This window comes from Helicoverpa armigera, chromosome 7 (assembly GCF_030705265.1).
Source record: "Helicoverpa armigera isolate CAAS_96S chromosome 7, ASM3070526v1, whole genome shotgun sequence".
In the NCBI taxonomy this organism is placed as follows: Eukaryota; Metazoa; Arthropoda; class Insecta; order Lepidoptera; family Noctuidae; genus Helicoverpa; species Helicoverpa armigera.
Window position 1 is genome coordinate 242544 of NC_087126.1, and position 13464 is coordinate 256007.

At 40.0% G+C, this 13464-nt stretch overlaps 3 protein-coding genes across 3 annotated transcripts in view; 1 reads left to right on the top strand and 2 right to left on the bottom strand.

The window, feature by feature from the left end:
* The window catches only part of LOC126056057 (organic cation transporter protein), a 173010-nt gene that overhangs the window by 33514 nt on the left and 126032 nt on the right, over positions 1-13464 (top strand). The window lies entirely within an intron of this gene.
* On the bottom strand, positions 927-5741 carry LOC110377861 (organic cation transporter protein). Its single transcript, XM_021336898.3, has 7 exons — positions 5399-5741; positions 4972-5209; positions 4604-4859; positions 4181-4497; positions 3458-3764; positions 1902-2083; positions 927-1451 (listed from the first exon to the last, which is right to left on the bottom strand). Exons 1-7 carry the CDS (start codon positions 5650-5652, stop codon positions 1290-1292), a joined length of 1716 nt encoding a protein of 571 aa, XP_021192573.2. The 5' UTR covers positions 5653-5741; the 3' UTR covers positions 927-1289.
* Positions 6159-10762, bottom strand: LOC110377891 (organic cation transporter protein). Its single transcript, XM_049847521.2, has 7 exons — positions 10483-10762; positions 9887-10124; positions 9319-9574; positions 8749-9065; positions 8119-8425; positions 7591-7772; positions 6159-6727 (listed from the first exon to the last, which is right to left on the bottom strand). Exons 1-7 carry the CDS (start codon positions 10674-10676, stop codon positions 6563-6565), a joined length of 1659 nt encoding a protein of 552 aa, XP_049703478.2. The 5' UTR covers positions 10677-10762; the 3' UTR covers positions 6159-6562.

Sequence of the window (13464 nt, forward strand, 5' to 3'; positions counted from 1 at the left end):
TTTTTGATACAAATCGCATTTATAATTTACCGATGATCCATTCAGATATTATCTATAACTTCAAGTATGTATGGTACAAACTCCAAAGAACTAAAAGTTTGTATAATTTAATATTGATTAACAGGAAATGAATTAATGGACGGATGCAGGGAAATCATGCCTGAAAGGTTTTTCTAGGTACAACCTACGTATAGAAATTACAGTTATTTCTTGCATAAGCTAGATAACGTAATCTGAATATGTTTCTGAGAATAATCTAATTCGTGCACTAATGAGGATAATGTGTGCTAATACTATAATGTATTTATGATAGAAATAAGAATGAATACCTACATAAACTCGCTGAACTTTAAATACTTTGAGAACAATATTTAGCTCTTCTTTCTGAAATTAATGAAAAAAATCTCCAAAAAATCGACTTCTTTTAAATTCTCTTTTCTTCTGTTACGGTATTCTTGTAAATCTCAAAAATCAGTGTGTACAGTTGTAGTATCTTCCACAATATGTGTGTTATGTGTCTGTGTGTTTAGCGCATGCGCGTGTTATGTCGACGACAGAGTCACGCCAGGCGGCGTCACGAGTCTCGCCGCTCGTTTGTAAATGTTGTAAATCTCATCTATTGTCGAGTAAGCTAGCGATTTTCTAAGTGTTCTTAATAATTTATATACAAAACTGTGCTTGTTTCAATTTATGACTTATATCTTCCCTTGGATTGCCTTTCTCATCATTACCGACATCCATGTCATTAACATCAATAACAATGATAAAAATCTGTTTCGTATAAAGTTTCTTATATAGGCACCTAAACTAAACCAAGCGGTACAGAAGTTAAATTTCTAAAATTCTTGTACTTATCATGATCAGGTAAGCAGGTAGTGCTATAAAAATACCCATAGAAGGAAATTAAACAATAAAAACGAAAAAGATAAATAATACATCGTTTAATATCAATTTAACAAAGAATGACGATGGCCAAGGCAAGACATTCTTTAGAATAATAAATTATAAGGTATACTTATTTGTACCAGTACATTAAGTATCTAGCACGTTCCTAAGAGAGCAATATGAACATAAATCATAATAATTCAGACGAAATCGCGAGTGAACTCTTTAAATAAATAACATTAAAAAGCTTTGACCCACAAACCTGGGTATCAGTATCAGTGATTTCAGACGATTGTATTGTCGAAACAGTTCATAATGCTAGTACATACAGAACTGCGTCTAAATTGTCATATTGGTAATAATTTCTTACATCTATTATTTAGGTACATTGAGTATAGGGTTTATTACTTCTGGATCTTGGACTCCGGCTTGCCGAGTGCCTCCGCCTCCGCGAGGGTGTCGGGCATCTTGGTGCCCAGCGTCTCCGGCTGCGTCAGCACCAGGATTCCAGATAGGATGCCCATACCACCGAACATCACGGATGGTAGACCAGGCCAGTAATCCATCTATTGAATACAAAATTCCACGTCAAAGACCATTCACGTCAAGACAAATTTGACAAAAACCCAAAACTAAGGTTCGATATGTTTGTACACCTGTTGTGTTGTACACCTGTAGGGTATTTTGAATCAGTCTGAAAACCCTGATCCATTTCGGGTTATTTCGATTTAAAATATTCAAATGATAAAACTAATTACAAAGCACATGACAGATAATGTAACGTGCTGATGATATCTGAGTAGCATCGTCTGCGTATTTCCCAAAACACGAAGAACAAGGATGTCTGGCACATGACTAAGCTGATTTTAATCCATCTTTCAAGACAAATGTTTGACGTCAAATGATTTGTCCAAGCTAGGCTTTAGGATATTTTTGGTAACAAGGTGTATCGCAATTCGCAATTTTCTGCCCTCCGATGTTTTGAAAAAGATTATGACGTAAACGAGCACACTTACCAATACAGGTGTGAGTGGTGCAGTGATAGATCCGATGCGGCCGATCATGGAGGAGAAGGCGAGCAGCTGGTGGCGGTACTGCGTGGGGTACAGCTCCGACGTGAACAGGTACAGCGACGTGAACACCACCGAGATGCCGAACTTGCCCAGCAGGTACACCACGAGCCGCAGTGTCGCCAGGTCTACACAAAGCAGTTTGTTATGTCTTTGGGAAAGGCAAAATCTAGATACCTATTGTACTAGTATTTTAAGATTATCTCACTCTTGGTACTTATGTATAGCTTTTTTACACTTGAGGATTCCGCGTTACACCACTTGGTTCGTGAGGGCGGTGTCGCGCGGTTCCTAACGTCATTTTTGTACAGGCGGTTGTCAACTGTTTGCTACCGCCCGTTCAGCCAAAAGTTGGGTAATTGGGCGATGAAAAGGCTGTTCAAATATTATCATCAAATAGGGAAAATACTTTATCAGGGCACGATTCCTCGTCTTATTTAGGAAAAAGAGCTGGACGTAAATAATTTTCAACCCTGACCACTGCCCACGACCTTCGCTCTAATTAGGTATCTACCGTATCAAATTGTAGGTAAGATTAAGATTTGTATCCTACATTGTTATTGACGCAACGCTACGTTATCGCCTAATGATTTACGATAGATAAATGCTAATTATTTACGAGCACGAGGTACATTGGGCACGTACTAGTTTCGGCAAAATCGCTAATCGCATGACAACAAAGGATCAATAAGGTATGTATCATCAGTAATCTTCATCACTGCAGATATTGATAACGGAGACATTGATACAAGGTGCTATCATTACTATTCTTATAAACTTGACTTTATTGCCACCAGTGCTTGCCTTACTTATGTTAATTAAAACGATAGGTATTATAATTTTTGCACAATTTCACAAAGACAAATTAAGGAAAATGAATATGAAAATTATATGCCGTGCGTCTATTGTGAACACTCCCAGGTGGCAGTGAGCAGCAGGAGTGTTTTTGACGCAATCTTTTAAATTAAGGTAATTTTATTTTTTGTATGTAGGTAAATATATATGGATTAAGGTTTATTCAAATGTATATATCGAAATAAATAAATTTCTATCTTAATTCGAATTTTGAGTATAAAAAATAAGTAGGTATTTTATGATACAAGTGAAGCACACGTGCTTTCTGACGGAATTAAGGCAAATAATATAATCTTTATAATCTGCGTCATTTTATGGTAATTATCAATAATTCGTCAATAATACCTTTTAAAGAATAAAATGTAGAGATATGAAAGAATTTCAATGAATATGATTATGATAACATCATCGATAGGCAACTGATAACCTATTAGCTACGAAGTTGAGATTGTTTTTGTACACAAACATACCTCATAGTTCGTTAATCGTTTTATACAGGATGCAGATATCATTACAAAAAACTGCATAATGAGATCAACTAAAGTAAATTAACTCCAGAAATTGACGAAATATTATGTTGGTACATAGGTACATAAAATATGTAACCGCTAGGTTTACCACATAGCACCAATGTCGAAATGACTTACCATCAGGAATGAATGCAAAGGCGATGTTACAAGCGGCGCTGAAGAGATACCCGCCGGAGAGCGTGGCCTTCCTGCCGATCCTGTCGAGGATGAGCACGGCGGTGTAGAAGCCGGGGATCTCGATGGCGCACGTCAGGATGTAGTTGAGATGCATGGTGTCCGACAGGCTGGTGGCGTTGATGGACAGCCCGTAGTACACGAACGTCGTGGTGATCCACCAGATGGGCGTGGTGCACACGCGCCGCAGCAGCACTCCCGAGCGGAAGATAGCCTTGATCAGGCCTGGTTCATCAGCGTCGTCCACTATCTGGGACAAATACATCACATTGTAGTAATGCACTACCTTCCATATTGCGAACTACTTAGCTAGAAATGTTGCAGACCTCAAGCAACCTTACTGATAGGTTCTAATAAGAATGCATTGTATACATAGCAATGTAGCCTGGAATTTTAGGCACGATCCCCATTGACTTTACTTTTGTCGTATACATTATTCTTGTTATTTGTATTTAGCACAGAGATCTCTGTACCCACACGATTCAACAACAATAGATAAAATCAGTTTAATCAAAGAAATATCAATAATATTGCTGCACGGTGCACAAAGCAACGATAAGATCGAAACTTTCAACTTGGTGCTTTATTATTTTATATTTTTAGATTTAATGTTTCCGTTATCACTGATTTTTTTAAATTATCTTAAAAATTCTTCAATGATCTCACCTTCACTGGCTCCGGCGGGTTCATTAGCGCATGCATAGACTTCTCACTAATCTGCGTTCCATTTCGCTTCGCGACTCTCTCCAACACTTTTCTTGCTTTGTCATACTTTTTCTTGGACAGTAGCCACCTCACGCTCTCTGACAAGACCCAGTAGTATGTGATGATGAGGAAGCAAGGGATGTGTATAGCCAGGATCATGTATCTCCAGGGTTCGATGAGCCAGGCTACTGATCCGAGAATCACCTGACCAACCGCGAACATAGAAGAGCATGTGGCACTAGTCAGCACTCGGTACTTCGGGCCAACAAACTCGGTGGCTAGAACAAACACAATACGTGATATTACCATGTTTTGTTACAGATCAGAAAAACTAAATCATTTTTGTAACTGATGTCTTTGATTATTATACAGTCTTTTAGTTACCAAAGATGTAAGAAGAGCTGAAGGTTCCGGCTCCAAACGTGGTCTGCAGCAGCTGCAGCGTCAGGTACATGGGATAGTTGACGGAGAAGGCGCGGATGACGCCAAACAGAGCCAAGTTGGTGACACTGATAACGAGCGCTACACGACGACCAAAATTATCGGAGACATAACCAGCAAACGGCAGCACCAGCAATGTGCCCACGCTACTCAAGGTACCGGCTAAAGCACGAAGCCAATCTTGGCAACCCAAGTCAAACTGGAAAGAAATGACAAATATATAGGTATTCTATTCCTCCATGTGATCACAAATTAGAAACTGGTGGGATCATAGTTTTTTTTAATAAATAGTAACGGTTCGCGGGACTTACGTCGTAGACGCAGGAGTTATCCCTGGCGTAGACGAAGGCGTCGCAGTCCTGCTGCACGTTGGTGTTGAAGAGCTGCGCCGGGCAGTAGTCCAGCGTGCCGTTGCCGCCCACCGGCTGGTACCGGCTGCAGCTGTCGTACCCGTTCACGTTGTTGCCGGGAGGGATCGCGCCCGACAGCCAGTCCGGGTTGAAGTCCGCTACGGTTTTGCTTGTTTCTTGGCATTCGGTTATCTGACACCTGTAAAAAACAGATTTTGTGGAATCACTGTTTAGTTATTCGATATAAAGTTTATTAAAATTGATTATCAGGATGAACGCCTATTTTCAACTTCAACGAGTTTATTCATAATACTAACAAAGAATGCTGAAAAAATTAAAAGTAGGTATGCTAATGATTGTTTTGATTTTGAAATTAAGAGATTCGTACCTATGGGGTATAGCGGCCGCGGAGAAGATGTACTCGCTCATGAAGGCCGACATGATGATGGGGATGGAGACGAGCAGCAGGTTCACCATCTGGTAGCGACCGAACTGGCCCAGCTCGTGCACCAGCACATGGTCCAGATCTATGGTCTTCTCGAAGACGCTGCCCTTGCGGTTGTCGAACTGGCTGCCCTTCCTGCCGTCAGCCGCAGTGGGCTCGGCGCCCTCGGCCCTGCTGTTCCTTCTCTCGTCCTCCATCTCACTGGTTCTACAAGTACTGTTTGTCTTCAAAAGGCGCACGCGGCGTCTTGAGCCATGTGCCCTGACGAAGTGAGCCTCGGCTCATCGCAGCGAAACAAGAGGAAATCTTATCAGATAAATGTGTAGGATTAAATTAATATAATAATTTGCGATAACGTGCTTAGATTTTGCGATATGCATATTGTTTAATTTGGATGAACGCGGACCTAAGAAGGAAGCAAATAGTTAACACAGTCGCAAATAACAGATTTGTCCAGCTTGTAATAGTGCTTTTTCTAACACGCATACGAAAAGGTTTCTTCAAAGAAGTTACTCCTGACCCTAGTTGAAGTTATTTACATACATGAAAAATATATTGTTGAAGCACTGCTGAAAATTTACGTAGGGAATTTTCGGCCAAACCCGATATCAGCATGTTTTTTATCGTGCTTGCTTTAAAGTGCTTTATTTTATCAAAGCAATAACTATTGCTCCACCAGGTGTAATGAATAAACGAACAAAAGTAAAAAGTAACACAATGTATAATACTTATTTTATAAACAAACGACAATGGCGGGAGTAACCCCATCTTAACAATAATAAATAATGAATTATGTCTACTTGTACATGTAATAGAAATAACATTATGTAGAGAACAGTTCAGACGGTTAGAGCAACACATTTAAAATGAATGAAATAAGAGTAAAATTGTTTACAATAAAAGCTAATAAATAGAAGCAACGAGTAAAAACTTGAGCAACGCTATCACAACAACATATGTAATATTATGTAATCTCAGACGGTATTTTTTTATAAAAAAAAGAGAATTCGTAACACTAGCATGCACGAAACTAATGCTTAACGTTAAATGACCCGCGAGGTGTCCTTAAATCTATTATTTACAATGGAGTGGGAGTTGCGAAGGAATTTAGTCTTTCTGTACTTTAGACTCCGGCTTGCCGAGCGCCTCCGCCTCCGCGAGGGTGTCGGGCATCTTGGTGCCCAGCGTCTCCGGCTGCGTCAGCACCAAGATCCCAGATAGGATGCCCATACCGCCGAACATCACCGAAGGTATACCAGCCCAGTAGTCCATCTAGAAAATGTGAATTCATGTAAAAAGCCCCGCGAGAAGATGTTTTGTCGGATTAGTTTGATACCAAGAAGGAAATTATAAATAACTCAATTTGATAAGATATAGAAACTTTTAGTGTCTGCGTATTTACCAAAATGCAAATTTATACGAGTTAGTACTGTTTTGTAGGCAACTGATCAGTAGCAGTATTATTGCTGGCATAGAACAACTCTTTGTATTACGAAATCTTCAAGAGCAAGGTTTTCTCAAGGTTCAATAACAGGCCCTTTGTCGTTTTAAATAAAATACATAATAATGGAATGACTAATAGTCACCACGCAATGTTGTTTTCTTATTGAAATTGTAAAATCTCATCTCTTTATGGCACTACGTAGTTCAATCGCCTATTAAGGCAAGGCATGACGACAGGATAAAAACGGACGCGTGCCTATTTTTTATTTTAACGAAACATTGACACTTTACTGAATATAAGGCAACAACGGTTGAGTTTGTGACGTCACGTTTATGTAAAATTTATAACTAGCAGTAGGTAACGTACCTAAAATTAAAACGTTTTGTATCTTTGTTGTAATTTGTCTGTGAGAGAAAAGAAATACGTGTCCATTATTTTACGGTTATCTAAAACACGGGCCAATTCCTTTTTATCATTCGTCATGCCTATAAGGCCAAATTCGCAATAGTCTTTTATAAACTTTGTATTGTCCCTGTATGTATGTAATTCTATTGTGAAGATAAGAGTAGTTGCCGGTTATCATACGTCACTACAAGTTCGTTAAACTTACTGTGCACGATTACTGCGTAATATCAGAAGCTACTTGAACATCAACAAAACTCTTTACTGTATTACTGTAGCAAAAACTGACCAGCACTGGTGTGAGCGGAGCGGTGATGGACCCGATGCGGCCGATCATGGAGGAGAAGGCGAGCAGCTGGTGGCGGTACTGCGTGGGGTACAGCTCCGACGTGAACAGGTACAGCGACGTGAACACCACCGAGATGCCGAACTTGCCCAGCAGGTAGATCACCAGGCGCAGCGTCGAAAGGTCTAAATATGCAAAGTGTTAATTAAAACCAGTTTTTTCTCGTATGAAGAAGCATAATTATTTACTGTAGAACAATGATTATCCGAATTAATTTGGACCGGGGTCGATTCGTAAAATCGAAAATTCGGGTGATTGGAGATAGACCGATAAGAAACAAAAATGAACCGTCACACTTACAATAATATAAATATATAAATCCTAAAATATAAAATCTTAATGAAGATTAATAAAAACCTTTCTACAATAATGCTCACTTGATCATCTCTATCACAGTATATAGTAAGTTGTGGCCCCATCAGGACTTGACATAAAAAACTAATAATAAAAATTAACAACACAATCGCTTACCATTTGGAATGAATGCGAAGGCGATGTTACAAGCGGCGCTGAAGAGGTACCCGCCGGAGAGCGTGGCCTTCCTGCCGATCCTGTCGAGGATGAGCACGGCGGTGTAGAAGCCGGGGATCTCGATGGCGCACGTCAGGATGTAGTTGAGGTGCATGGTGTCCGACAGGCTGGTGGCGTTGATGGACAGCCCGTAGTACACGAACGTCGTGGTGATCCACCAGATGGGCGTGGTGCACACACGCCGTAGCAACACGCGTGAACGGAAAATAGCCTTAATCAGGCCCGGTTCGTCAGCATCGTCCACTATCTGGAATATTTTTTAGTATCATTCACTCACTGACAATCTTCGAAGCTGCTAGCTTGGGTCTACTTCTGGAAATTGTTCTACAAATTGCGATCAGCTGGCCTGACATTATCGCCATGTAATATACGTAATTGTAAACGCATACGTTGTTTACAATAAGACGGGAAATACAGGTATGAAGAAGAAAGCCTCAGCATTCAAACGTCTGGCAAAATCTCAAAGTGGTATAAAGTGATTTACTATCACAACCGTATTTTTCAAAGTCTGAAGCAGTCAGTCGAAATTAGCCAATTAACAACTATTCTCAACAACATACGAGTGCGTACCTTCACTGGCTCCGGCGGGTTCATCAGCGCATGCATAGACTTCTCACTGATCTGTGTTCCATTTCGCTTCGCGACTCTCTCCAACACTTTTCTTGCCTTGTCATACTTTTTCTTGGAAAGTAGCCACCTCACGCTCTCTGATAAGACCCAGTAGTATGTGATGATGAGGAAGCAAGGGATGTGTAGAGCCAGAATCATGTATCTCCAGGGTTCGATGAGCCAGGCTACTGATCCGAGAATCACCTGACCCACCGCGAACATGGACGTGCAGGTGGCGCTGGTCAGCACACGGTATTTGGGCCCAACGAACTCAGTGGCTGCAATTAACAATATGTTAATTTAATGAGTACATTGTTTGCGTAGTATAATATTTCTGGAATACTAAAGGTAGATAATCGCTTTCTTGCTATCTGTTGTCTCTTGTTTTACTATTTAAGCGACATTTACTTTGAAAATATTTTTATAAATAATACCCAGATAAAGGATTATCCGATAAATTGTCATGATAGGAAGAGTTCGAAGTGCAATTGTCTAAGGTATTTCTAAGTTCAGTGTAAGTAGTTAAGTTACCAAAAATGTAGGAGGAGCTAAAGGTTCCTCCACCGAGCGTGGTCTGCAGCAGCTGCAGCGTCAGGTACATGGGGTAGTTGACGGAGAAGGCGCGGATGACGCCGAACAGAGCCAAGTTGGTGACGCTTATGACGAGCGCCACACGACGACCGAACGTGTCGGACACGTAGCCGGTAAATGGCAGCACCAGTAGAGTTCCCACGCTGCTGAGCGTTCCAGCGAGGACACGAAGCCATTCCTGACAGCCCAGGTCGAACTGGAAACATACATACAAATATATTTAAATGTTAACTACTTATTCAGATTTTATTTCATTTAGACTTTTACAAGCACTCGAACGACAAAAATACAGATAAGTTTGATTCTGCAGTAGTAGACCTGTTACAGATGTCATCATTATTCTTAGTCTAAACATATTTGATAAAGTGTAATTGACTGGTGTTCTTGGTGACCTTATGGTCTGGTATGATTAGATAACTAGTTTGTGCCAAAATTACAAAAAATAACAACTGGTCTTTAGGGAGTCATTAATGATAGCATACGTCTAGACATGGCATGTTAGACTTACATCGTAAACGCAGGAGTTGTCCCTGGCGTAGACGAAGGCGTCGCAGTCCTGCTGCACGTTGGTGTTGAAGAGCTGCGCCGGGCAGTAGTCCAGCGTGCCGTTGCCGCCCACCGGCTGGTACCGGCTGCAGCTGTCGTACCCGTTCACGTTGTTGCCGGGAGGGATGGCGCCCGACAGCCAGTCCGGGTTGAAGTCCGCTACGGTCTTTCCAATTTCTTGACATTCCGTTATCTGACATCTACAAAAAATAGTATTTGTAGAATCACTTATTTTGACTAGACACACATAAATTGATACATATGCATATGGATGAACTTGTTGCGGACCCTATTATGACTGGATATGAATTGGAGGCGACCGCAGAATGCTCTATTGACCAGGATTCCATCTCGCCGTCCGGTAAGGACAATTATTTGCAGTTCATTCGTAAGTATGACTCCTGCAGCCATTGGGTCATTGATTTGGAAGATTAACGAACCTTTGACGACAAATCTTTCACTTTGGCTGCGTGATGTTCATATTTTTTGATTTCCAATGATCCCCATGATCCCCATGGAGTGCACTAGAGTACGATGAGATAATTTAAGAAATGTTACCTGTGAGGTATCGTGGCCGCGGAGAAGATGTACTCGCTCATGAAGGCCGACATGATGATGGGGATGGAGACAAGCAGCAGGTTCACCATCTGGTAGCGGCCGAATTGGCCCAGCTCGTGCACCAGTACGTAGTCCAGGTCTATGACCTTGGCTTCTGCAGCCTCGGCCTTGCCGTCCTTGCTCTCGTTCTCCATCACTATAGCTATTTATCGGCTGGATGTCTTCGAGCGGTGAACGCGGCCACCCGATCCATGTACCCAGACAGAGTGAGCTACTACTATTTGTTGTGAAAGAAGAAGAAATCTTATCAGATACAACTGTACATACAAGTAGGTACATGCGTGGGATTTATATAATTAATCAACTGAAAGATAACATGTCATTATTTAACAATCTGTCATTGTGCAGACGAGTCTGTGATGTTCGCCACTAATTTGTATTCTTATGGGTAGAGGTTCAGGAAAGGAACAAAGTAAGGCATTAGTAACTAAACTTTACTAAGTTTCTTCTCGATTTTATTGAAGTACCAGGCACATTTCATCAAATTCTTAAGAAATCTAATTGAGCAATTAATCATCAGTCTAAATCATCTGGCTACTTGTAACTTTACAAAAAATAAGTTCAATTTTCTTATGATTCATTTTCTATGATATTTATAAAGATGATAATAATATAATTTCATGTAGGTAGGTACCTACAGAAACAACAGTGTTTTATGCTCCTAGGTAAGTATATACTTTTATTGTTGATAACTAAATATGTTTATTAGTTTCAGCACGTGAGTTAGATTATACCTAAGTCTACCAGTAGTACCTAGTTACCAAAATTTTATAGAATATAAATACCTATACTATTTCTTCACATAAAAGGTATCAGCATTGAACATAGCAGACTGATTCATCGCCATCTTTACAAGCACAACTTTTCTCTTTTCTTGAAAAACCACTGAAGTGCCTACCATAATAATAATATGACTTCGGTTAAGGCTAGCAAATGAAGCTTCTTTCATCCACATTAATTAAATTATTCGATCACGTAACCAGTGCTGAAAACGTCGCTTTCTATTGTCCGTAATTGTTGTTTTTCAGAACAAAACTTATCAAGTAGGTACATTTATGAAGATAAATTAGCCAGGATTATTTTTGTTTTTTATTAGATTATACCGAAGATTTTATAAATAGCAACAGTTATATAATAGGATTTTTTTTGGTGGCTTTCAGCCTACTTTCAATAAATGCTTTTTGATTTTGATTTCAACGGTTATAAGCCTATAAGCATGCCCTATATTAAAGTATGTCTACCATTCGTATTAACGCGTCTCTGTAAATTGAACTCGTAACATGTGTATGGCAGTGTTTATCGGTAGCGTTGTGGTCAGTATCCCTAGGCTAGACAAATGTTGAAGAGCACAAGTTCACAGGAAACTTATGATTAACCATACATAAGTACAAACGTACGTAGGCGTATACCACCTATAAATAAAAGGATAATTTACGCCATCATGGATAGTAAATAAATGTGTTTATTGAGTAATTGTTCACGATAAAGGTAATCCGACACTAAGATCGATATAAATGTGTCTGTCAATAAAATACAGCTATCAGGCGGATATAAGCCGAATGTAATGCATTGATGAGCATCATCGTTTCGTCATTTAATTCTTGAAACACGCTCACGTGGAGGCTGTATTGCAATAGCAACATAAAATAAAGTTCAGAAGCGTGTGTTGCTCGCAGATATTATCGAACAATGTGGAAGAATATTAGTAGTACAAAATTACAACTTTCCAAAGGGTCAACCTGGTCTGTTAGTGAAACTCTGACAAATTAAGATTTGATGAAACTATTAAACTCCTTTGGGGTTTCTTTACAGGTCTACGAAACCCGTTACAGTATTGGTTGTACTTATACTATACTTAGACTAAAACTACCAAGAGGTAGTGCCCAGGTTGAAGAAGCCAGATAAGCAGTCGCTTCTTGTAAACACTGGTATTTGGTTGCAACCGGTTATACTGGAAGCCGACACCGACACAATTAGGAAAAAGGTACAAGATTGTGTTCTAGAATTTGGCTTGATCGAAAATTAAAAATAATATGGCAAGTTATTGACTGCTATGAATATAACTGACCTTCCCAACATAAAATAGTTATCTAAGAAGGCCGATATGCTAATTCTATGGCAACGAATTATCTCAGGACTAGATTTTAATTCGTCATTGCAAGTTGATTCATATGAACCGGATTGGGCTAGCTGCTGACCTAGGCTCGAATCCTGCGCAGATAACATGCTCAGCGGTATCTAATCATCATGTAAATATTGTAGGGCGAAGCTTATCGTGAGCTTCTTTACGTTATCTATTCATGGATTGGAATTATTTAGATAGTCAATTTATATTAATCAATTATCCGATATAGTTTGACAAGCAAGGATAATGTACTGCAGAGCATACCTGTTGTGCGTGTCACTGTCGATGTTTACCGATGAATACCTGATAGTCAGATAATTTCAGTGTCATATCAAAGTGCACTGAATACGTACATACACGTGAGCAGTACTGAAAATATTCGGACACTATACAGATCCCTAAACCAGACACTTGGTAACTGGCCTTGCTGAAGAAGGACCTCTTCGGAAGACTTAATAAACTATTGTTAATTAACCTTAGACTTCGACTGAAGGCTGTATCTGATGATGTAATAGTCACGGCGATAGTCCTGAATGATGAGTGGTCTGACTTTTAAGCTCCAAGACTATTTTATACTCTACCGGTCTTAAACCTCGTGGGTGTCATTAAACATCTTTGGACGTGCTTACGGGTAGTCAGAAGCCAGAAAGTCTGACAACCAGCCTTCAGCTGGCACTGGCACTCAGTTGCATCAGTTTAAGCTGGAAGCCAACCCCAACATAGTTGTGAAAAGGCTAGGCAGATAGATTATCCTTTACCATTAGTCACGTGAGTTCCAGAACATCAGAGTGATCTTG